General features: G+C 56.5%; 1 protein-coding gene across 1 annotated transcript in view; it reads right to left on the reverse strand.

Annotated features, from left to right (window-relative positions):
• The window catches only part of FBXO42 (F-box protein 42), a 47,234-nt gene that overhangs the window by 5,419 nt on the left and 18,135 nt on the right, over positions 1-23,680 (reverse strand). Inside the window, exons 3-5 of the mRNA XM_069034844.1 lie at positions 23,276-23,392; positions 16,269-16,403; positions 481-634 (exon numbers count right to left, since the gene is read on the reverse strand). Of these exons, the coding sequence (XP_068890945.1) occupies positions 481-634; positions 16,269-16,403; positions 23,276-23,392 (406 nt within the window). The remainder of the gene's footprint in view (positions 1-480; positions 635-16,268; positions 16,404-23,275; positions 23,393-23,680) is intronic.

Here is a 23,680-nt window from a genome sequence, read left to right on the forward strand (position 1 = left end):
AGGGGAAAGGAAAATTCCTGCCAGCTCCGTGGACACTGCTGGATGCTCCAGGCCCGGAGCTGTAAAGGCAGAGGTTGAAATGATGGAGAAATCTGATTTATCACATTTCCCTGAGGGAGCTGAGTTTTGGATCACCACTAAAAACAAGACCTCCAGCACTTCAGGCTTCTCTCAGAAACACCTCAGTGCTCCCAGCCAAAGTGATTAGGCATTTAGAACACCCAGGTTTCCCACCTGGATGGGGATGCTCAGGCAGTCTGGAATATTTAGGTACAAGTCCAGAGCGTTATGGAAGCAACCAGCACCCATGAGGTGCTTGGCAGCACCCTGTCCTCAGCCCTGCTGTGCTTGTGTGCCTTTTTTCATTTCAGAAAGAGCGTTAGAGACACACCTGGGAAACCAGGACCACGCACAGCCTTCCCAGGCATTCCTCCAGCTGCATTCCAGAGCCATTTTTCCAGGATCAAAGCCTGCTCTTACCAGTTTTTGGAGGGGGAGTAGGTGTGGATCTCATCGAAGAACCTCTCGGGCTGGTGCAGGGGGTAAGGGCTCGGCCGGGTCCACCCCCCAAAAAGCACCAGCAAGTCCTTGTAGACCACCAGAGTGGCCCCAGCCTTGGGAGAGGGGTAGGAACCTGGCAGGGAGGGAGGAAAAGTTAAGAAAACCACGTTTGAACACAAGCCCCCAACTGCGCATCGTCTCTTCCCAAAGTGTCACAACGCGGAGACTCCACCTTTCCAAAAAAAATGAAAACAATGGGAAAAAAAAAAAAAAAAGAAAAAAAAAATTAGAGCAAAATTCGAGCTGGGAGCCTGGGAAGAAAACTCCTGCCAATTTGTGTCATGGTAATTAGTAGGAGCCTGAAAGCACATCTCAAACACAGCACAACATCTGTCACTCACTGGCAGGAAATTGCTGGTTTTCCAGCATATCACTCCAAATTACTGCTTTAGCGCCGAATAAAAGCAATAATTACCTCCAAAGACCTCGGAACGTCTCTCCCCAAGGAAGGAGGGAGAAGGGAGACAATCCCAAGGCACCTGGAGCGGCTCGTGGAAGATGCATTGGGTGCTCACACTGAACCCCGGGTTTGAGGAGGAAGCCCTGAGCGCTCTGGGTGTGAATGAAGTCATTCCTCGAGTCTGCAGGATGCAGAGCTGCTCTAAAAATCACGGAAAAGCTTTTTGTGTGGCTTGTTTGAGCTTCAAAAGGCTCCGCAGGGGCCAGGGGGCTCCTGAGCAGGACCTGCACAAGGACAATGTGACCTCCTGGGCTCGGTGCCGTTGGGATTTGCTGTGCTCAGACTAATCTGTGTATCCCAAGGGTTTTCCTGAGCTCACCTCTCAACCTCCTGCTGCTCCTGTGGCCCCTGGATGCCACATCCCAGAGCAGCTGTTGGAGCAGGCTGCTCCATCCCTGGCAATGTCCAAGGCCAGGCTGGACGGGGCTTGGAGCACCCAGGGGTAGTGGGAGGTGTCCCTGCCCATGGAAGGAGGTTGGACTGAGATGAGCTTTAAGGTCTTCAAGGTCCTCCCAGCCCAAACCATTCTGGGATTCTGTGATTCCTGTGGAAGATGTCCCTGTCCATGGAAGGAGGTTGGAATGAGATGAGCTCTAAGGTCCTCCCAGCCCAAACCATTCTGGGATTTTATGGTTCTTAACCAGCTCGGAGCAGGAGCAGCCCCAACGCCAGAAAGCCTTTGGCAGGAGCAACCATCAGAGGATTCGATCCCTGTGAATTTATGCCGGGAAATCGGCCACGATCCGCTGCAAAATTCCAATCCCTGCCTGCCCCAGGAGCCAGAGGTGCTGTGTCACCACCCTGCTGATGTGTGAAGTGTTGAGCTGCTTCCCAGGAACAGCTAAAGCCTCTCCAGCCCGGCTGACTCCGAGCATCCTCCTTCCCACAGCGGTCACCAGCGCCCGGCACATTCCTCCATCCTGGCAGTCACTCTTTCCAAGCAATCCTGAAATCACCATCCCAGCCCCACGGCTCCGTGCCCGGCTCTGGGAACGGGGCAGCTCAAGGGCACGGCTCACACGTGCCCGCGGCGGCACCGTCACCTCTCCGAAACAGCCGATGCTCCGAGCCGGCCTCTGTCCCCTCCCCTGTCCCAGCAGGACTCGGAGACACATTTTTAGCAGGGAATGACACCCAGAACAGACTATTTTTAAAAGAAACCAGAGCAGCTATTTTCGGACGTTGCAGCTGAGGGAAGCAATTCCACCGCGATGGGCTCCAGGTGCTGGGAGGGAAGAGCCCAGCAAAAAGCAGCCCCTGGCCTGATGCAGGGATGGCCACGGTGTCCCTGAGCCCTTCCCCAGAGACAGAGCGTTCTGCTGCCCTCAGCCACATGGAGGTGAGGGGAAAAATGGGAATACAGCTCTGCAGGAAGCCCTTAATGCAGGGTCACGTGTGGCCAGAGCTGCACCAAGGTCTCCGTGAGGACGAGATGCCGGCGAGGGTCACATTTGGTTACTCCTTGTTCCCGAATTCCAGTTTTCCTGGCTCGTTCCATCTGTGCAATTCATTAACCCGCACCAGCAAGTTTCCAGCCTAAATAATTCCCTGGCAGTGCAGAAAGTTTTTCTCCTGAGCCTGGCATCACAATGAAACACTTGTACCCGAGCTGGTGAATCCCAGCTGGGTGATCCCACCAGGGATGCCACAAGGTGCTGGGGTTAAATTGGGCTATTTTTAAACAAAAAGGGGTAGCTAGAGTTTGTTCCAGGATGGAAAAACGTTGGCACCTTGCTCAGGAAGGTCTGGGATGGAGCAGTGAGGAAGGGCACCCTCCCACTGCTGTAACCTGAAGGTCAACCCCGGCCTCAGCCACGGAGGAGACAATTCCCAAGTGAGTCAGAGCCGTGCAAACAGCCCAGGGCAGAGGCCAGCCCCGGTTTTTCAGGAAGCTTTGCCTGTTATTGAACATTGTACGGATGTAAATGAGCCGGGTTTCACTCTGCAGTGCAGGACAACTCTGCATTTTACAAGTCAAAGAAGTGCTGGCCTCTCAAAGCCCCTTCCAGCCGCAAAACTGGGATATCTGTGGATGAGATGCACCACAAGCATCTCCAGGATCTGGTGCTGGAGCAGGAACACGTGGAAATCTGGACAATTAATGCTGTTTATCCCTAAAGCAGGGGAGAGCTGCTGGGTGCTGTGGTCCTGGGGAAGGGCAGGAACATCCCGAGGGAGCCGCCGGAATGGGGAAGGCACCGGCAGCTTTGTGACTTCAGGACTCAGGCATGCGGAGGAGCCCAGGACAGAGGGACATCAAAGGGATGCGCTGGGGCCCTGCGAGGAGGACCTGCTCAAAGTCCGAGCCCTCTGGAGGATGTGGGAGGTGGGAGCGGCCCTTCAAAGGCTCCCAGGAACACACGGGATCCTCTCCGGGATCGCGCATGGGTCGGGCTGAGGAGCCATCAGAACCTCGTTAATTAACTGCACTGGTTCCCACTGGTCCCGGTGGGCACCCGGCTGCGTTTCCGAGCTCCCCGCCCTGCTAACACCATCCAGCCCAACATCCAGGTTATCCTTTCTCAGGGATAAAGGCGCCAGCGGGCCGAGGGTGTAGCACAATTAACTCCTCCTGAGCACAGCAGGCTCCATTCCTGCACAGCTGACACTGTTCTTTTGGCCGGCATGAGGAGCTGGGCTGAGCTATTTTCTTCCCAGCTGATGGATTTTCCTGGCTTGCAAAGCTGAAAAACCAACCAACCAAAGATCTCCGGCTTCCACGGATGTTTGGAAAAGAGATGCCAGCCTCTGATCGCTCCCGACACGAGCTCTGGGTGCTTTATCTGGGGAGGATCTGCCCTTATAAGCAGTTTTTAAAGCCCAGTTACCCAGCCCTGTAAAGCCACCGGAGCCGCACGCGCGGAGATTAACGGGAACAAAGGAAAAAGCCGGGCTGGAAGGGCACGTGGGACACGGAGTGCCAGACCCGCCTTTTACTCTGGGAGGTGCAGCCTCGAGAGACTCCAAAAAAAAGCTGGAGTGGGGAACAGAAATGGTCCCCCCGTGGTTACCTGCGGGGATTGCCCCGTGGAAGGACCGGTTCAGGTCGATGGGGTTTGGGGGAGTAGTCTGTAGGAGGGGCCGGAGTGGGGCCAAGGGTTGGAATTGACCTGGGGGGAAGGGAAGCCATGGGAAGAGTTGTGTCAAGGGGATAAATACTGAGGAGTTTTAATTCTGGAGATGGACGAGATGAGAGCTGTGACCACGAGCTGTTTTTGCTGGGTCTGGTGCATTCCTCAGGGAGCCGATGGCCACCATCGTGGCCGACTGGATTTCCATGGAACACCCGGATAACCAAGGCCATGTGTCCAATTTCAAAGCTGAGAAATTAAAGGGAGCTGCTCCAGCACTCCATGGATTTCAAGGTGCAAAGGAATTCAAGCTCCCAGCTTGAAAAGCCACCTGCAATCTGCACTCCAAAGGTACAGGAAACCATCCCTGGGAAGGGCTTGGGGCTGTCCTTTCACAGGAATCCTGGAATGGTTTGGGTTGGAGGGACCCTAAAGCTCATCCCGTTCCACCCCCTGCCCTGGGCAGGGACACCTTCCAGTGTCCCAGGGTGCTCCAAGCCCCGTCCAGCCTGGCCTTGGACACTTTTTTCCAAGGCAGGATGGTGCCTGTTTTGCACACTGAGTTGTTCCAAATCGGATCCAGCCCTGCCCACCAGGAGATTTGTGTTTCCACGCTCAGGCAGCAGCAGAGCCGCATCCAGGGGCTGGTTTTTAGTCCAGCTTTTAGTCTGGACCTGGATTTTCAAATCCCAGTTTCCAGCCCAGAACCCTCATCCACCCCAGCACCATCATCCACGCCAGCCGAGGGATCCCTGACTACATCCCACCCCACAGAGCTCCATCCCAAACTTGTGTGACAGCGTGAAGTCCCCAAATCTTTCCCCTTCAACCGGAAGCAAAACCGCAGAAGGAAAAAAATAACAAATCCCTCTGCTTCCCAGGCCAGCTGGGGTTTTTCCACGGCAGTCAGCAGATTCATCCGAATCCCCGCCAGGTTTCCCAAAGGGAAGAGGACAGGCTGGCGAGCAGCAGTCCGGAGGCCGGAGCAGGACGAGCATCCCAGCAATCCCAGCACTAACACTGGGTTTGGGAGATGCCAAAGGAGAACTCCCGTGGGAAGAGCAGACGTCCCCTCGGCCTGCTGCACGCCGAAGTCAAACCCAACACTGAGGCTCAGCTGCCTCGGATCCAGCATCTGACGTTCACCTGTTTTTATTCCCAAAACGTCTAAAACAGAGCACTGGGATTACAAACATGTTCTAGACCAGTTCTGACCGGGCCTGCCTAAACCTTAGAGCCTTTCAAAGCCACAGAAGTATCATCTTCCCTTACCAAAACCACAGGCAATTTAGTGTTCCCTTCCAGAAAAACCCCAAATTCCATGCTGGGAAGCAGACAGGAATTCAGCCTTGCAGGAGTTTTAAGGAAAAACTGAACAAGATCCGATTTGTCTCCTCTGCAGGCACAAATAACCTCTTGGGAAGGCAGGGAGGGAATATCCCGAGTTTATTTTGGGGGGCACGTCAGCGACCCCCCGATGGTGACACGCAGACAGAATTCCCACCGCGCTCCCAGTGTGGGATTTCCACCCTGCAGTGACTCGGGATTGTGGTACAAGCCCAGTCAAACCCCGGTGTGGAAGCGAAGCTTTGGTTTCTCGCAATCTCTGGGCGGTGGAGCAGAACCCCGGGGAGGCTCAGTCACCTCTGTGCTTTTGCAAGGTCCCCGTGGGTATTTTTTTAACCCCGGCGTTTCTGAGGTGCTGCCGCTCCGATAAAGCCGTGGAAAAGGAGAGGCAGTGCCCTCTGAACCCTGCGCAACTGGATTTACTGAGTCACTCTGTGCTAATGCCTGGCAAAAATGTCCTTATGCAGCAATTGAGCAAACAGTGCCGAGATAACCGCGCCAGAACGCTCCGGGCTCGGCCTCTTATCTCCCAACAGCCGCGAACGGCGATCGCCGCGATTCCCGCCGCAATTCCCGCACCTCCACGCTGCAGGAGAGGCTTTATTGGGATACACCCTGCGCCCTCCTCCCCGGCAGCATCGCCCCGAGGTGCCGGGTGCTCCGCGGGGTGAGGTCACGCTTCGCAATCATCCTTTGGGAAAGGCGGATTTGGCCCTGCACCGAGGTGCTGCTCTTGCACAAGCCTCCGTTCCCTCTCTCCGTGGGCGGAATCCCAATGATCCACCTCTCCCTGCTTCCACGCTCGTGTTTCTATTCCCCCTGCAGTGACACTGCCCCACAGACTTCTCCAGTGATTCGAGTTTGACACCTCCCCAAATCAGCCCCGGCGCAATTAAAGAGCTCAGCGCTCCCAGACAAAGGGATGAGCAGCTCCTGCCGCTTGTCTTCCCTCCAGGAGGCGAGGGAAGGGATGGGAATTGCTGGATCAGGCTCCCCAGCGCCCTGAGGAGCGGGTAATTGCAGGGCAGGGATGAGGTCGGTGTGGGATAGCGGGGATGCGTCCCAGCCCTGCTGAGCTCCGCACTTTTCGCTCCCGGATCGTTTCCCGCAGCGCGAGGGAGGCGGCGGCGGCCGCCCCGACGTCGGAGAATCCCAAAATGAGTGGTGTTCCAGGAAATGGCTGCTGTGTAATTCGGTGAGGTTACAGCTACCACGGGGCTCCAAACCTCAACTATCCTCTAAAGAGCACCCTGCGGGCGCAGCCAGAGAATCCCAGAATGGTTTGGGATGGAAGGGACCTGAAAGCTCATCCCATTCCACCCCTGCCATGGCAGGGACACCTTCCACTGTCCCAGGTTGCTCCAAGCCCCCGTTAGCCAACCCTAACCCTGGCCTCGGACAGTTCCAGGGATGGGGAATCCACAACAACTCCCGGATGCAGTCAGAGGGAGGAAGTGCAAAAAGCCTGGGAAGAGCCAGGGCTTCGCTCCTCCCAATGTTTGCTGCAAGGACAGGAGTTATTTACTGGAACCCCAGCATCTTCCTGCTGAAATTCCCAGCGCAGGGAGGGATATTCAGTCCAGCTCTTTGCACCCCCCTCCCTCGCTGTCTCCCCCTTTATTCCCATTTTCAATCCATCGGTTCCTGAACTTTGCTCCCTCCTCGCCAGGGAAGCACTTTTCTCCCTCATTCCGGTAATTCCAGCCCTGAATGCCAAACTCACTGAATATTTCATGTCAGGAATCCAAATCCACCTTTGGAGTGCAGACAAGCACGAGCCAGTGCTCCGTCATTCCGCCTGCCTGCCCCGTTCTGCGAGAGCTTTACAGCAGATGCTTGGGGAAAAGATTAAAATCGGGCTACGGAGCGCCAGGGTTTGGAGAGGCTTGGAAGGCACATCGTGCTGGGTATGGATTAAACTGCCCAGGGAATGCTGCCTGCTCGATCCCGAGTATTACACACACAATCCTGCTGGATTGAGTCCTCAAGGCAAAGGCTGGGCTGTCTTGGAAGGAGCTCTTGCCGATAGATGTCAGCACAGCCTGCCCGAAACTCCCAGCAGGACCTTTGCGAAGGAAAAGCAGGACCTGTCCTTTCCTTCCCAGCTGACAGTGTAGCCAAGGGATAGCGGGGTTTTATCCCATGGACCCCACAACGGACAGGGAGGTACCCGCTCAGGAGCGAGGGTGCTGTCAGAGACCCAGGAAAAGGGAATAATTGGATATGAAACGATCAGGGAGTTTGTGTCCAGGGAAACCATCACCCCTGGGTGCCTCCCACGCCTTGGGACGACGGCACCGGCCCCGGGAAGGAGGGATCAGCTCCCTCTGGGGTGCAACGCATTCATGAGATGTGAGACACCACCAGTGTCAACAACCCTGTGTGTGGCTCCGGGGTTTTGAGCCTTTTTCCTGAAAAGGAAATAAATTGGACATGCTTTGTCTGAGCCACAGTTTGCAAATTCCTCGGCTCCAACCAAACTCGGATGAGCGAGAAATTAAACTGTCCGCAGGGCTGGGAAATCAAACGTCAGGAAAAAGGGGAAAAAAATCCTGACAGAAAAAAAAAAATCCTCTTGGAAAATGCAGCCTAACTTCTGCCTGGGTTAAAGGGATGACAGAGTTCCACTCTGGGATCATTGAAATGCAAATTGTTCTCCAAGGTGGAGGCGGGAGTACCAGGTACTACCACTACTACTACTACTACTACTACTGGTACCTACTGGTACTACTAGGAGGGATTTCCACTCAACCCTGGCAGTGTCCAAGGCCAGGTTGGACAGGGCTTGGAGCAACTTGGGATAGTGGAAGGTGTCCCTGCCCGTAGAAGAAGGCGAGTCCCCAAGCCTGTACTGAGGGAAGAGGAAAGCCAGATCACCACTGAAACTCCCACTTCCCTTCGAGCCGCTCTTCTCCCAGCCTCCTCAGCTTTTCCCTCTCTACTCCCTTCCCACATGACTCCTACCACATCTCGAGGCAGGACAGGAGGGCACGCAAAGGGTCAGGGATCCTTGCCCGGGGCAGTGTCACAGCCGGATGGACGCTGCCTCCCTGCCCTGCTGACTGAGGCAGCTGAGCCCCTTTCCCACCGCAGGGAAGGTTCTTCCCCCACGTTTTGCCCACGGATAAAAATTCGCTGAACTTCCAAGTCCTGCAGGGAGCAGGGAATAGGAGAGGGGAAGTGCTTTGGCCTGCTGGGGTAAAACCCCTTTGCCAGCCTGAGCCAGCCCCAGGTCCTGGGCACATTCCCACCTCCCTGGGCGGGTAATCCATGGCTTCTTCAAAGCCACTCCTGGCTGCCTCCGGCACCGCATTCCTGGGATGCAGTGCACCCCGAGGACCAGGCACACCTTACTCTACTTGCTGAACTGACTCTGCCCCCCACCCTCCAGCTCCAGTGGAAAGAAGTGACTCCGTGACTTTGTGACCTTGTTGGATATCGGGAGCCCCTGGAAAAGCTGTGGGAACACAGCACTGATAAGGATAAGCCGCTGCCAGCGGGAGGGAGGGGCAGGATGCAGCCAGGTAGGGTCAGGGGGAAGGAGGAATGTGGGAAGCGATGCCATTTCAGCTGTGGGATTCAGGAATGGGAGGCACAGGAACGTTGTCCCCCAGTAGTGGCAATCCACACCCGTTTCCCACCCCACGGACCAGTCCATGCGTCAGGAATAAAGCCCTTCACCCCACCAGGCTCTCCAGGCAGGTGCCTTTATTTGTAGGGAGCAGATTCCCAGGCAGGAAGTGTCCAGGAGCCACACAGAGCCCCGGGAAGAAGAGAGGGATCTTTTGCTGCCTGGTTCAGTGAAGGCATTTGTGGGATAAATCCCTGCACCCGGCAGATTCGCTCAGTTTGCACGGGGGTTTCGTGCCTGTGTGTCCCTGCACTGATCCGTGCCAGGGTCAGGCACGGCAGGGTGGCCATCCAAGGGCGCCAATGGAATGTGCTTTGGATCCAGACAACAAAAAGCTTCCCGAGGTTAAACACGGCCAGAAAGGCCACGAGCTGCTGGAGGAGGACAGAGCCTGGCAAATCCAAGGGAGGGGAGGTGTGTGCTGTAAACCTAAACCCATGGATTAATCTCCTGGAGACCAGCAGTGCCTTCTGAACCAGGCGGCAGCTGACGCAAAGAAAGAAAAATTAAAAAAAGCTTTCACTCGATTTGGGTTGATTTTTCATCTCTTGCCCTTGAGATATTTCCTATTGAACACCACAAATTCCATTAGAGACGTCTGCAAAACCACCCAGGCAAAGAGAGGAACAAATGAACGCCGGGGCTGCCTCGCTCAGATGGATCCAGGGGCTGGGAACCGCCCTGCTCCCACCTCGGAGCTGCCAATCCACCCTCTGCAAGGGCAGCAATGAAGTCCAAACTCTGTATCCAGGGATATTGCTGGAGGGTTTGTCTTTCAAAGGCTTGGCAGGAGTGGTCACTCACCTCCTCGTAAAGCTGGGAGCCCAAAATGGAGGAATCAATAAATTTATCAAAAATCAATATATTGATACTGGAGAAAGCAATTCCAAGCAACCTGTGCTGGGACAGCCTCTGTCCCAGAGGGTGGCGTGGGACAAAGCCCGGAAAGTCCTTGTTCCAGAAGGGCAGAAATGAGGTGTGGGTAAGGAAGAAATGAGGGGTGTGATAAGGAGGAAATTGGGTGTGTGATAAGGAAGAAATCAGGTGCAGGATAAGGAAGCTCCAGGCAGGGGACTCACAGGATCAAAGCTGAGCTTCCAACGGGGTCAAGTCACTCCGAGCTGGAGGATGCAAAGAGTCTTTGGATGGTGGTGGGAAAGCCACAGATTTTTTGAAGGTAAAGTGGAATGTTTCAGGTCTGCAGAGGCAGGAACAGGCCCTGCTGCTACCAAACTCAAAGAGCAATGAGGAAAAAACCACCCAGATCAGGAACAGAGCTGGAAAAAGCCTTCCCCTCTTCCAGGCTTACCGCTCACAGCACGAGGGATTTCCATCTATCCCATTAACCTGCTCCACTTTGGAGGCTCAGGCACTCAGTCATAATTAGAGACGTTCTTCCGTGCCAGGAATCAGCTTTTGGCTCCTCTGGGCTCCCGGGAGGCCAGCAGCGACCACACGGCCTCAGTGGGCTCAAGGTGATCCCGAGTTTTTAATAAAACTGAGGTTTGCTTTTCAATCACGGGGCTGTCGGGCACCACGGCGAGGCCAGAGGCACAGGGGGACACCAAGGGAATTCTGCAGCCAGAATTTTGGACAGGTCAGGATTCTGGGGCGTTTTAATGCCCAAAGCAAGGCTGTGCCCAGGATCCCTGTGAGGGAAGTGACTGCAAGGGGAACAGAGCTGCAGTTTGGGGTCAGGGCAGAGTGTCTCAGTGACTGCTCTTCAGGAAAAAAATCCCAGAATCACTGAGGCTGGAAAAGCCCTCCCAGACCATCGAGTGCACCCTGTGCCCGATGCCCACCTTGTTCCCAGCCCAGAGCACTGAGTGCCACAGCCAGGCCTTCCTTGGGCACCTCCAGGGATGGGCACTCCAGACCTCCCTGGGCAGCCCCTTCCATGACAAAATTCCTCCTGGCCTCCACCCTGAGCCTCCCCTGGCTCAGCCTGAGGTCGTTCCCTCTCCTCCTGTCCCTGTTCCCTGGGAGCAGAGCCCGACCCCCCCGGCTGCCCCCTCCTGTCAGGGACTTGTGCAGAGCCACAAGGTCCCCCTGAGCCTCCTTTGCTCCAGGCTGAGCCCCTTTCCCAGCTCCCTCCGCCTCTCCTGGGGCTCCAGCCCTTTCCCCAGCTCTGTTCCCTGCCCTGGACTCGCTCCAGCCGCTCCAGGGCCCTCCCGAGTTGAGGGTCCCAGGACTGGACAGAGCTGATGCAAAACACAACCATGAACTGAACGAGGTGCACAATCTTCAGTCATAGAGGGTTTAAATCCACACACGAGGAGCTTCCCACTATTCCCACACCTCTGTTTACTCCTCGGATTCCCACCAGGCCCTTGCACAGCCCTGCTCCTGTCCCAGTGGGATTCACTCCCTGAGTGCTGGTGCCGCTCTGTGGCCGTGGAGGGCTGGATCCTGTGGGATCCAGCACCATCTCTCCTCCTTGGGAAGCCCACTCAGTCCTTCCCCGTGTCTCCTTCAGCTCCACAGAGATCCCAGCCAAGGAATTCACTCCAGAACGGGAGCAGCACCGTGAAACTCCACTGACTGTTCGGAGAATTGTTTTGAAAACTCACCACTTTTCTAGAAGGGGCAGATGAAAACAAGGCTGAGCTTTTTAGCTCGGGGCAAGGTTTTTGCACAGCTCTGTCAAGGCCAAACCTCTCTGCTCCACGAGCGACGGGGTGGTTTCTCCACCAGCACCACATCTGACACCACGAGTCTCTCCCGAGCCTCTCCTGCCTCCTTCGGGCTGTTGCTTTTGTTGACACAACACCATCAAAGGCACCTTCCCCTCAGCTCCCGAAGGGAAACCTGATCCTGCGGCCCACTCACAGCAGCAGGGGGCTGGGGAGGAGCTGAGCCAAGAGGAACCCTGGCAGAGGGGTTTCAGCGTGCCGGGCTAAGGCCACCCAGGAGGTTCAGGTACAAACCTCAGGCTGGAGGGCTCTGCTCATTCCCAGGCGGGAGCAGGAGGGAGGAACAGCCACGTCCCGACACCGTGGGGACAGAGAGGAGCAAAGCAGCACACCAAGGAGTTTTGCCTCCGAGCCTGATCCCGAAATCCTGAGGAAGATGAGAAGCTTTCCCATCTCCCCAGCGTGACTGCAGGGAGAGAAGGCCCGGAGAGAAGCCCTGGGGAGGTGTCCCTGCCGGGGGAAGGGTGGCCCCGGGCAGCAGCACCAGAAGCCTCGTCCCAGCAGCAGGAAAAGCGGAGCCCCGAGGCTCCTGAACTCCTCTGAGATCAGAGAGGGATATCCCGGCCTGGCAGTGGGAAACACACCGGGACACGGGAGGGACGGGGCTCCTTCCAGCCTCCTGCCTGGCCAGGCAGCTGCAGGGCAGCAAAGGGGGGATGACAACACAGACACAAGAGGAGGATGATGTGCAGATCCTGCAGGACTTCAGCCGGAATTCCTCTCCCTGGTCTTTCCAGCACCACTCCCGACTTCATAAGCACAACAGGCTCAGTTTTAAAGGGAAAAGCTGTTCAGCTCTGTGCCATGAGCCCCTGGGAGAGCAAAGCTCCTGGCCTTTCGTCTCTCTAATTCAAAAAGGCATTTCCTGGTGTGGTTCTGGCTGAGAGAGGCCGGGTGCAGGACTCTGAGGAACTGGAACCAACAAATCCAGGCAGGGACAGAGCCTGCAGAGAGAAGAGCCTGAAACGGCCCGGGCAGGACAGCTGGACACTGCCTGGGGACAGACACGCTCCCGGCTCTGCCTGGGGATGATCCCTGCAGGGGGACACGGACAGGAAGCTCCGACGATGGAACGGGGCCTGGGGCTTCTCCCAGAGCCTTCCAGCAGCTTCCCGTGCACCGGGATGGATGGGATCTCACCACGGACACAGGACAAACCTTCCCTGCCAGCAGGGCAGCGGATCCGGGGAAGAATCCCGGCTCAGCCAAGTCCAGGCGTCAGCAAAGGCCTCACCACAAACCCCTGCAGCTCCCATTGCACTGAGTCATGGAATCATGGAATGGTTTGAGATGGAAGGGACCTTAAAGCCCATCCAGTGCCACCCCTGCCATGGGCAGGGACACCTTGCACTGTCCCAGGCTGCTCCAAGCCCCGTTCAGCCTGGCTTGGGACACTTCCAACCTGTGCCAGGGCCTCCTCCCCTCACAGGGAACAATTCCTTCCCAAAATCCCATCTGATCCTGCCCTCTGGCATTCCAGGCCCTTGTCCAAAGTCCATCTCCAGCATTCTTGGAGCCCCTCCAGGTACTGAAAGTCCTGGGACTCTCTGTTTCCAATAGGGTTCGGTTTCTTTCCTGGCTGTTCAGCCCATTTTTGGGGAGCACCAGGAACTATCACCACTGAAACCAGCATGCTCCAGCTGGACTCACAGCAGTGGGGCCTCACCCTGGCCTCCAGCTGCATAAACAGATTCCAGCATAAACCAGCCCCAGTCCTCCACACCGGGGTCCCCTGTGCAGAGATGGGCTCAAATTCCAGCAGCTGCCCAGGTTAACTGAGCAACTGAGGGCGAGGAAAGCACCCACCTTGCAGGGACCACCTCCCCTGCGACAGCACCGCAGCGTCCCACGCATGGCGCTGGAAATTATCCCGCTCCTGCTCCAGCAGGTCCTGAGTGGGAGTGGAAGGGGTGGGAGCAGCTCCACAATGGCCAGGAGAGCTCGAGGGAGAGGAGCTGGGAGGCACCTTCCTAAAACAGAGATCCTGCTGCCTGCCACCCTCCTGTCCAGAGCTGCAAACCCCACCAAAAGCTCTCCACGAGAGCCATGCACCAACTCTCCCGTGCTGCTCCAGCCTCATCAGTCACATGTCAAAGCCATTGTTCCAGATCTAAGCAAAAAAATAGTTTGAGACCTCAAAAATTAGGGTTTTTGAAGTAATTATCTCCCTCCTCTGTCTCTGAGACAAAAGAAACCCAGGCCAATTATTTCTTTGAAGGCTAAATATTTACTCCCAGGTGAAGCAGCTCAGGCTGGAGGGGAATTATCCAGCTCTGATGTCATCTCATGCCTGGGAGCCAGAAAACCCGGATGAAAACAGGCAGGTACAAACAACAACAACAACAACAACAACAGGGTGTTTTCTCCTGGAAAAGCCTCTCAGAAAGGGATGAAGTTGTGTCCAGAACATTGTGCTCCCATTCCCTGCTCCTTAGAAAAAGATGCTTAAGGAGGGCACACGTGGAGTGTGAGGGAACCTCTCCGAGCAAGACTTGGCCTTGGGAAAGAGCCAGGGTCTTATTCCAGAGCTCTGGAGTCTGTGGGGCAGGTGTGGGAACTCCTCCACAGCAATTAGCCTGCCCTCACAACGAGTGGTAATCAATCAATGTCAACTCTTCGGGGTTTTTTTTTAAAAACACCCTCCTGCCTTATTTACATCCCAGGATTTCAAAGCTCTCCACTTTTGTCCCCTCCAGCCACTCTTCTTCCCTGGTGCCAACCCTCTGGCTCAGGGCGCCCAAAGGAAAAGCAGGAGCTGTGCCGGATCCCACCGCGGGGTGACTCATCCCTTCGGAAAACCAGGAACAAGAGCGCTCCCTGTTCCCTGCCTCCAGTTTCAGTTGCGATCCCATCTCGCTCATGACAGCACGCAGGAATATCTCCTCGGGGGATCTTCCCGTGGGACCTCACCCCGACACGCATTCCCACAGGACTCGTTCTTTGGGAGCGCTGGGTGGCAGCGGGAACCGCGGGGCCGCAGCAGCGCCGGCTCCGAGTCGTGCCCCGCATTCAGCGCGGCGGAAGAGCTCCCTGGGCCGCAGGAATCGCCGGCCTGGGGCGGAGCAGAGGGCTGCAGAGCCCAGTATCCTGTTTATGCTGCTCCTCTCCAGCCCCCAGCACAGGGAGAGCGCTCGGGCAGGGAAGGAGGGACGGCAGGAGTCGGTTTGGAAGGGTGGGGTTCGCCTTCCCCCGGTTAAATCGCCAACTCCTGAACTCCCCCTGCGTGGGGGAGCCCTCAGGGGCTGCGTGACACAAAAAGCAGAACACAGGGAAGTGTGGATGGATACCCAAGCACCAAGTGAGGTGTTCACAGCTGGGAGTTCCCAGGTGACGCCAGCACGCAGAAACATCTGGATTTTGGAGGACTTCAAGTGCTAGACAAGAGAATACTTTAAACAGTATCTGAGCAGTCCACTATACTTGGAGCACATGACAGGGAATTCTGTGCCCAACAAGGAATGCTGAGCTCCTTTTCTCCTTCCTCCTTCTGCCAAAACAGCTGCTTTAACACCGATTTCCACCCCCTGCCCCAAGAGCTTCCCCCAATTCTTCTGCTTTCCTCAAAGTTATTTTAGTGGAATTCAGAAATTAAAAGGAAAAACTCAAACCGTCATGGGTGACATTTCCAGCACAAAAAAAACTGTGGGAAATAATTTGTGGTGTTTTCCTGCACGGCCGAGGGTGCCTGGACAGCAGGAATGAACCTGCTTTCCCACGCTCTCCCACCTGCACGGGCTTGTCTGCTCCACTCCCCAAAATACCTGGAGTGGGAGCCACTGGAATGAGCACAGAAAATCTCAGCTTTGGGACAATGACTCTCACCACGGAATCACGGAATCGGACCTTAAATACTGCCCAGTGCCACCCCTGCCATGGGCAGGGACACCTTCCAGTGCCCCAGGCTGCTCCAACCTCGCCTTGGGCACTGCCAGGGATCCAGGGGCAGCCACAGCTGCTCTGGGCACCCTGTGCCAGGGCCTGCCCACCCTCTCAGGGAACAATTCCTTCCCAGTATCCCATCCATCCCTGCCCTCTGGCACTGGGAAGCCATTCCCTGGGTCCTGTCCCTCCAGCCCTTGTCCCCGTCCCTCTCCAGCTCTCCTGGAGCCCCTTTAGGCCCTGCAAGGGGCTCTGAGCTCTCCCTGGAGCTTCTCCTCTCCAGGCTGAACAATCATCACATCTTTCTCAGCCTTCCCCAGACTGAACAATCCCAACTCTCTCAGCCTTCTCCAGGCTGAACAATCCCGATTTTCACCGCCTTATCAACACAGGCTCTGGTGGCTGCAAGGAAGTGTCCCTCACCCTGCCTGGCAGGAACCAGCAGGGAGCAGCTGCTCCCGAGAAAACCTGCCCAAGGTGGTGCTGAGGACACAGAGACTGCCACAAAGCACTCACACAACCCGAACCCCGGTGGGATAACGCTCAAACACAGCCGGGCACACCGAATGCGAGCGGGCAGCCGTGGGCGTGAGGGATGAGGGGTGGGGGCAGCTGCCAGGGCTCACCTGAGGCCAGGGGCCGGATCCACTCCTTGCTGTTGAGGTCCAGTCTCCAGAGGTCGTTGAAGGCAGCGTTGCAGCTGCTCTGGGTGCAGCCCCCGAACACGTACATGGACTGGTTGGCATCGTAGTAGCACGCACCTGGAACAGCAACACAGCTCTGTCACTGCCCTGAGCCCCGGGGTACACAGCTCTGTCACTGCTCTGTGCTTTGGGGGGGACACAGCTCTGACACTGCCCTGCTTTGGGGGGGACACAGCTCTGTCACTGCCCTGTGCTTTGGGGGGACACAGCTCTGTCACTGCCCTGAGCCCCGGGGGACACAGCTCTGTCACTGCTCTGCTTTGGGGGGGACACAGCTCTGACACTGCTCTGCTTTGGGGGGACACAGCTCTGTCACTGCCCTGAGCCCCGGGGGACACAGCTCTGTCACTGCTCTGCTTTGGGGGGGACACAGCTCTGTCACTGCTCTGCTTTGGGGGGGACACAGCTCTGACACTGCTCTGCTTTGGGGGGGACACAGCTCTGGCACTGCCCTGTGCTTTGGGGGGACACAGCTCTGACACTGCCCTGTGCTTTGGGGGGACACAGCTCTGTCACGGCTCTGCTTTGGGGGGGACACAGCTCTGACACTGCTCTGAGCCCCGGGGGACACAGCTCTGACACTGCTCTGTGCCTCGGGGTACACAGCTCTGTCACTGCTCTGCTTTGGGGGGACACAGCTCTGTCACTGCCCGGAGCCCCCGGGTACACAGCTCTGTCACTGCTCTGTGCTTTGGGGGGTACACAGCTCTGTCACTGCCCTGCTTTGGGGGGGACACAGCTCTGTCACTGCCCTGTGCTTTGGGGGGACACAGCTCTGTCACTGCCCTGAGCCCCGGGGGACACAGCTCTGTCACTGCTCTGCTTTGGGGGGGACACAGCTCTGACACTGCTCTGCTTTGGGGGGACACAGCTCTGGCACTGCCCTGTGCTTTGGGGGGACACAGCTCTGACACTGCCCTGAGCCCCGGGGGACACAGCTCTGTCACTGCTCTGCTTTGGGGGGACACAGCTCTGTCACTGCCCGGAGCCCCCGGGTACACAGCTCTGTCACTGCTCTGTGCTTTGGGGGGTACACAGCTCTGTCACTGCCCTGCTTTGGGGGGGACACAGCTCTGTCACTGCCCTGTGCTTTGGGGGGACACAGCTCTGTCACTGCCCTGAGCCCCGGGGGACACAGCTCTGTCACTGCTCTGCTTTGGGGGGGACACAGCTCTGTCACGGCTCTGCTTTGGGGGGACACAGCTCTGACACTGCTCTGAGCCCCGGGGGACACAGCTCTGTCACTGCTCTGTGCTTTGGGGGGACACAGCTCTGTCACTGCCCGGAGCCCCCGGGTACACAGCTCTGTCACTGCTCTGCTTTGGGGGGACACAGCTCTGACACTGCTCTGCTTTGGGGGGACACAGCTCTGTCACTGCTCTGAGCCCCGGGGACACAGCTCTGACACTGCCCTGCTTTGGGGGGACACAGCTCTGTCACTGCTCTGCTTTGGGGGACACAGCTCTGACACTGCCCTGCTTTGGGGGGACACAGCTCTGTCACTGCCCTGTGCCTTGGGGGACACAGCTCTGACACTGCTCTGCTTTGGGGGGGACACAGCTCTGTCACTGCTCTGCTTTGGGGGGACACAGCTCTGACACTGCCCTGTGCTTTGGGGGGACACAGCTCTGTCACTGCTCTGCTTTGGGGGGACACAGCTCTGTCACTGCTCTGCTTTGGGGGGACACAGCTCTGACACTGCCCTGCTTTGGGGGGACACAGCTCTGACACTGCCCTGTGCCTCGGGGTACACAGCTCTGACACTGCTCTGCTTTGGGGGGACACAGCTCTGACACTGCCCTGTGCCTCGGGGTACACAGCTCTGACACTGCCCTGCTTTGGGGGTACACAGCTCTGACACTGCCCTGTGCTTTGGGGGGACACAGCTCTGTCACTGCTCTGCTTTGGGGGGACACAGCTCTGTCACTGCCCTGTGCTTTGGGGGGACACAGCTCTGTCACTGCTCTGCTTTGGGGGGACACAGCTCTGACACTGCTCTGCTTTGGGGGGGACACAGCTCTGACACTGCTCTGCTTTGGGGGGGACACAGCTCTGACACTGCCCTGCTTTGGGGGGGACACAGCTCTGACACTGCCCTGCTTTGGGGGGACACACCAAGATCAGGCCCTTTCCTCCCTGGAAAAAAGCAGCCAGGCTGCTCCAGCTCCCTGGAACCACGGGGTATCCCTGAGCAGGGTGAAGCTCCAGCAAGAACCTTCCCAAGAGGATTATCCCCTCAAGCAGAGCTGCTCCTCAAAGGGCAGAGAAAACTGCCTTAGAAGGCTGTAATTAATTAGCTTAGCTGTGATTAAGGCGCTCAGCCCACTGACCTTCCCTGAGCTGGCTCATGCAGCTCACAGACCCTGCTCTGTGCACCCAGGGCTGGGGGGTCGTTCTCTTTTCAGGATTTCACCCCATCTCACCTTAAAAAGCCCCACTAAAACCCAGGATCTCCCATGAGCATTCCCTCTGCTCCCTGTGGGAAAGGATCAGGCAGCAGGATGGGAAACAGGGAGGGAACACCACATTTGACAACCCCTCAAAGATACCCAGGGAAATCAAGAGCTTTTGGCCCCAAAACAAGCTCTGCAAGCAACAGAAAATCCATGGAAGTGTCTGCAGCATCCAGGTACCTCCGACAAGAAGGAACTTCAAGATAAGCTCAGCTTATCTGCCTTGGAGGATGGGCAGAATTCTGGGTTTCTTGTAAAATTCCACGTGGAATAACCCCACAGCAAAATCATTGAAACTGTGCTTTCCTGCTTCTTTTTAGAGTCATTTTAAGCTGCTGAAGATAAGGAAGGCAGAGCAGCTTGAGGGGGGGGAAAAATATAGGGAAAAGGAGGAAAAAGAAAGCCCAATGAAAGCTGGAGTTTATTCCAGGCTGTAGGAATTTCACAGTGGGGTTGTCAGGGCTGTTCTGTGCAAGGCTGGGAGCTGGACTTTGATGATCCTTGTGGATCCAGCTCAGGATATTCTGTGATTCCACTGTATGTTTATATATAGTTTATACCAGGCGTGGAGTAAATCAGGGGGAAATTGTGCACATCCCTGGTGGGTTTAGGGATTTTTCGTGTGGAAAACACTGAATGGATTTAGTTGGGTTTTTTTTATGCCCCAGCAAAATTCAGTGACTCCCAGAGTTTCAGTACTGCAGAAGTGGCTTATCTTTGGAAATGACTCAGTAATTCTGATGTCTGAAGACACTGATGCTCCAAGAGAGCAGAGGCAGCTGGCTCTCACCACATTCCTGACTCCCCCTGCCCTGAGTAAGGAATCACCGGAGATTTTCACCCAGAGCAGCTGATAACCAAAGCAAAGGTGACTGGGAAGGGAAAACCGAATGGAGAGCACATTCCCTTCAGCACAACCAAAGGACATTGACTTCTGAAACTCGGAGAACATGAGATAAATTAACCCATCCAAGCTCAAGGGCTGTTCACTGGGGAGACGGGAAGGAGCCAGCTGGGCTGTAAATCCCATCCCCACAGGGGCCTTGGGTTGGAGGGTGACAGCCCCCGGTGCTGGCATTCCCAGCAGGAGCTGCCAAGCTGCACCCTGAGCTGCTGGCACCGCTTGCCGGGGTGGGGCTGGGATTTGGAGGGATCCCTTGGGATGGTGGCGCTGGGGAGGAGGGGCTGGAGATGGAAGTGTCTGGAGCTGCTGCTGGCACAGGAAACACGGCCAGCCCTGCACTCCCACAAGGAAACATCCCTCAGGAACGGGCTGGGCTGCAAGGGACCTCAGTGCCCATCTGGAAGCACGGGCAGGGACACCTTCTGCTGTCCCAGGCTGCTCCAACCTGGCCTTGGGCACTGCCAGGGATCCAGGGGCAGCCACAGCTGCTCTGGGCACCCTGTGCCAGGGCCTGCCCACCCTCCCAGGGAACAATTCCTTCCCAGTATCCCATCCAGCCCTGCCCTCTGGCACTGGGAAGCCATTCCCTGGGTCCTGTCCCTCCAGGCCTTGTCCCCAGTCCCTCTCCAGCTCTCCTGGAGCCCCTTTAGGCCCTGCAAGGGGCTCTGAGCTCTCCCTGGAGCCTTCTCTTCTCCAGGTGAGCACCCCCAGCTCTCCCACCTCCCTCTATATCCATCTACACCTCTATCTCCTTATTCCCTAAAATGCCATTGTCCTGCTCCTTGCAGTGCAGGGCCTGGCTGCAGCCAAAATCCCGGGGATATTGAGCAAGGCTGGGTGCTGGGAGGAGCTGCAGCTCTGCTCCAGGAGCAGCCCATCCTGTAAAACAAACATTCCAGCCTTCACCGCTCCCTGCCTTTGTCAAACCCGCAGATTGCTGTCATTACTCATCCTGGTGGTGTCACCAACCCCAGGCTCCGTGGAAACAAAAACAATAAATTCAGTGCTTAAAATTAGTCACTCCTCCAGCAAAGGATCAATATCCCTGGCACAAAGGTCGGCATTCCTTTGCTGCCTTTCCGTTTCTGCATTCCTGAGCCTCCTCCTGACATCGTTTTCCACTGCGGGCAGTGATTTCACCCCGTGAGTCATCGCCCTGCTATGACCTCGCAGGTTCACGCATAGAAGAACTCTGTGACTCCTCCAAACATCACCCAAAAAGCCCCAGATACAGAGGATTTCTGCCCCGGAACACCCAGCATTATGGATATTTCATGCCCTGCAGTTCTGCAGCTTCAGTCAAACCCTCTGGAAAAGTGATGGCTCATCTGCAGCTCTTTCTGAGCTGTGTGATCCCTGCCGAGCGCTCCCTCCCCACAGTGGCACCCTCCATTCATTATTCCTTATCCAGCACTTTTGCCATTCCTCCCTTCAGGACTCAGAGCAGACAGGTTGACCTCCAACTGCTTAAAATTCCCCTCTCCTTGCCTGTTTGTGCTCCCTGTGAGCACTTCTGGGATAGTTCTGACAATTCTTGGAAGAGAGAGCGAGCCCCAGACAGAGCTCTGATGGTGGCAGTGACTCGTGCCTGGGCAGTGACGTCTTCCCACAAAAACTGGCCAATCACTCATCCCAAAAAAGGGCTCTGTGAGTCCTCCCTGCATCCCTCCCCACACCTCCTGTTTCCTCCACCTCAGCTCACCGTCATCCCTTGGGATTTTAGGTGACAGTTCAGAGGTTTCAGTTTGAATTTCCGGAACTGATGATTCGCAGCTTCGCTTTAACGCTGGAATCTCGCCCGCAGGCACGGAACGCTGCTGCAGGGAAAGCAGAGGCTGCAGATCCGGGCAGCTGCTCACAAACCAATCCGTTTAAGTCAGCAAACAAGTTAATCCAGATTAGCTTTGTGCCCACAAAGTGCATTAATAATGCTGCCGTGGCCACCGGGGCCGGGCAGAGCCGGGGCACTGTCACCGAGCGAGGCTAACACGGATTACACGCTCCGAGGGCAGTGGATTTAGGGAGACAACTCATTCTGGAGCCAGGAAGCCCCTGGCAGGCAGCAGGATAAAGGAAAGAGCACACAGTGCTCTTTGGGGCAACTCTGAGCCTTTTCCAGGGAATTTCTAGCTGGCCTGAGCACTCAGCAGTCGCAAAAACGCAGCTAAAATTGAGGGGAAATGCATGCAAATGAGAAGTCGTTCATAAGCACTTCCCTAACGCGGCTGCTGAAAATGAGCTGTGAGCTGTGAGCTGTGAACTGTGGTGCCTTTTCATCCTTCAGGAAGATGAGGATATCTCGGAAGAGCACGGTGACTTCACCAGAGCTCCCTGCAGCGTCTCCCGGACTTGTCTTGGCAGGAGGCAGCGCAGCGGCTGCCTCATAAATTATTACTTGGGAAGATGAAAATGTGATGCCTGCTGCTCTTGGAATGGCAGGGCTTGCACCGTGTTTATTTTGCCTTAGAAAAACGCAATTTGCTCCCTGGAAGAGCTGTCTCCCAGAGGGCTCAGACCCCGTGCTGCAGCCACAGGACGGAATTTTTGTCGTGTTTTTTTTGGCGGGGCTGGGGCAGCTCAATGTTACTGCACTGCAAAAAGCAGGGTTTATTTCAATATCTTTCCCTCAAAGGCACTTTTTTTCTTTTCCCTTTCTGTTCTCTTCCGGAATCTTAGAAGGAAGGGAAAATTCACCCAAACACTGAGTGGTGCTGTTGACTGAATCACTCCCATCAGCAAATCCACCTGCAGCTCTGCTTGGTTCTGAACCCAGCAGGCTGGAAAAGCCCCAATTTTCCTCACAGAGGTAGAGGACATGTGCAAGCAGCTGGTGCACATCCCTGAGTGCTGCAATTCCCAGAACTCACCGGCTTTGATGGGAATGACTCCAGTCCAGTGGCTGAGGGAGGGACACAAAGCTCAGGCCTGGGTCCTGGGGCAGTGCTGGGGCCCTCAGGACAAGACAGACCCTGAGGGGCTGGAGCGAGTCCAGGGCAGGGAACAGAGCTAGGGAAGGGGCTGGAGCCCCAGGAGAGGCTGAGGGAGCTGGGAAAGGGGCTGAGCCTGGAGCAAAGGAGGCTCAGGGGGGACCTTGTGGCTCTGCACAAGTCCCTGACAGGAGGGAGCAGCCGGGGAGGTCGGGCTCTGCTGCCAGGGAACAGGGACAGGAGGAGAGGGAACGGCCTCAGGCTGGGCCAGGGGAGGTTTAAATTGGATACTGGGAAAAATCCATCATGGAAAGGGTGGAAGTGTCCCATGGCATGTGGATGTGGCACTTGGGGACACATTTAGGGTTGACTCCATGATCTAGGAGAGTTTTCCATCCTTAGTTCCAGGAAGGGGAGCTGCAGAAAGACCCCTGCACAGCCAGGAAGCCCCAATCCCACCCCACTTCCACTCCATCAGCATTTCCTAGGATCAACGAGCCCACCAGGACCAGCAGCTCCCAAATCCCTGCTCTTGTGCCAAGTGCTGGCAGAGCCGTGGGGTGAACACCGGCGGCGACGGGCACGTGGGACACTGCCAGACCCCGAGGGAGGCAGCTCCCACCAGGATTCCCAGAGGATACTCACTGTGGGAGAAGCGCTGGGTGATGGGGGTGCCGGGGTAGGGGTAAGTGCGGCTCTCCCACTGGATGTTCCCTTCCTGCACTGCCTTGATGAAGCCGTGGTAGCACTGATGGGCCACACCTGGGGAGAGAACAACACCGTCAGCGAAACCGGAACACCCGGAGCAGACCGTGCCCGCACGGCGACAGCAGCTCCACGGAGCCCGCGCCTGGGGGGTGAACACGCTGGGAATTCGGGCATCAAAGAGAGCAGACGAGGGAACTCTGCCGATGTGGGGAGGAGCAACGAGCACTGACCCGGGTCACGCCGTCCCCGGCAGCTCCGGCTCGGGAAGCAGAGCCTTTGGGAAAGGAAGGAAGCACTGGGATGTTTGGAGAGCTGGTGTTCAGCTCTCTGTGCTGCACCACA

This window comes from Aphelocoma coerulescens, chromosome 21, assembly GCF_041296385.1.
Source record: "Aphelocoma coerulescens isolate FSJ_1873_10779 chromosome 21, UR_Acoe_1.0, whole genome shotgun sequence".
NCBI classification, from domain to species: Eukaryota; Metazoa; Chordata; class Aves; order Passeriformes; family Corvidae; genus Aphelocoma; species Aphelocoma coerulescens.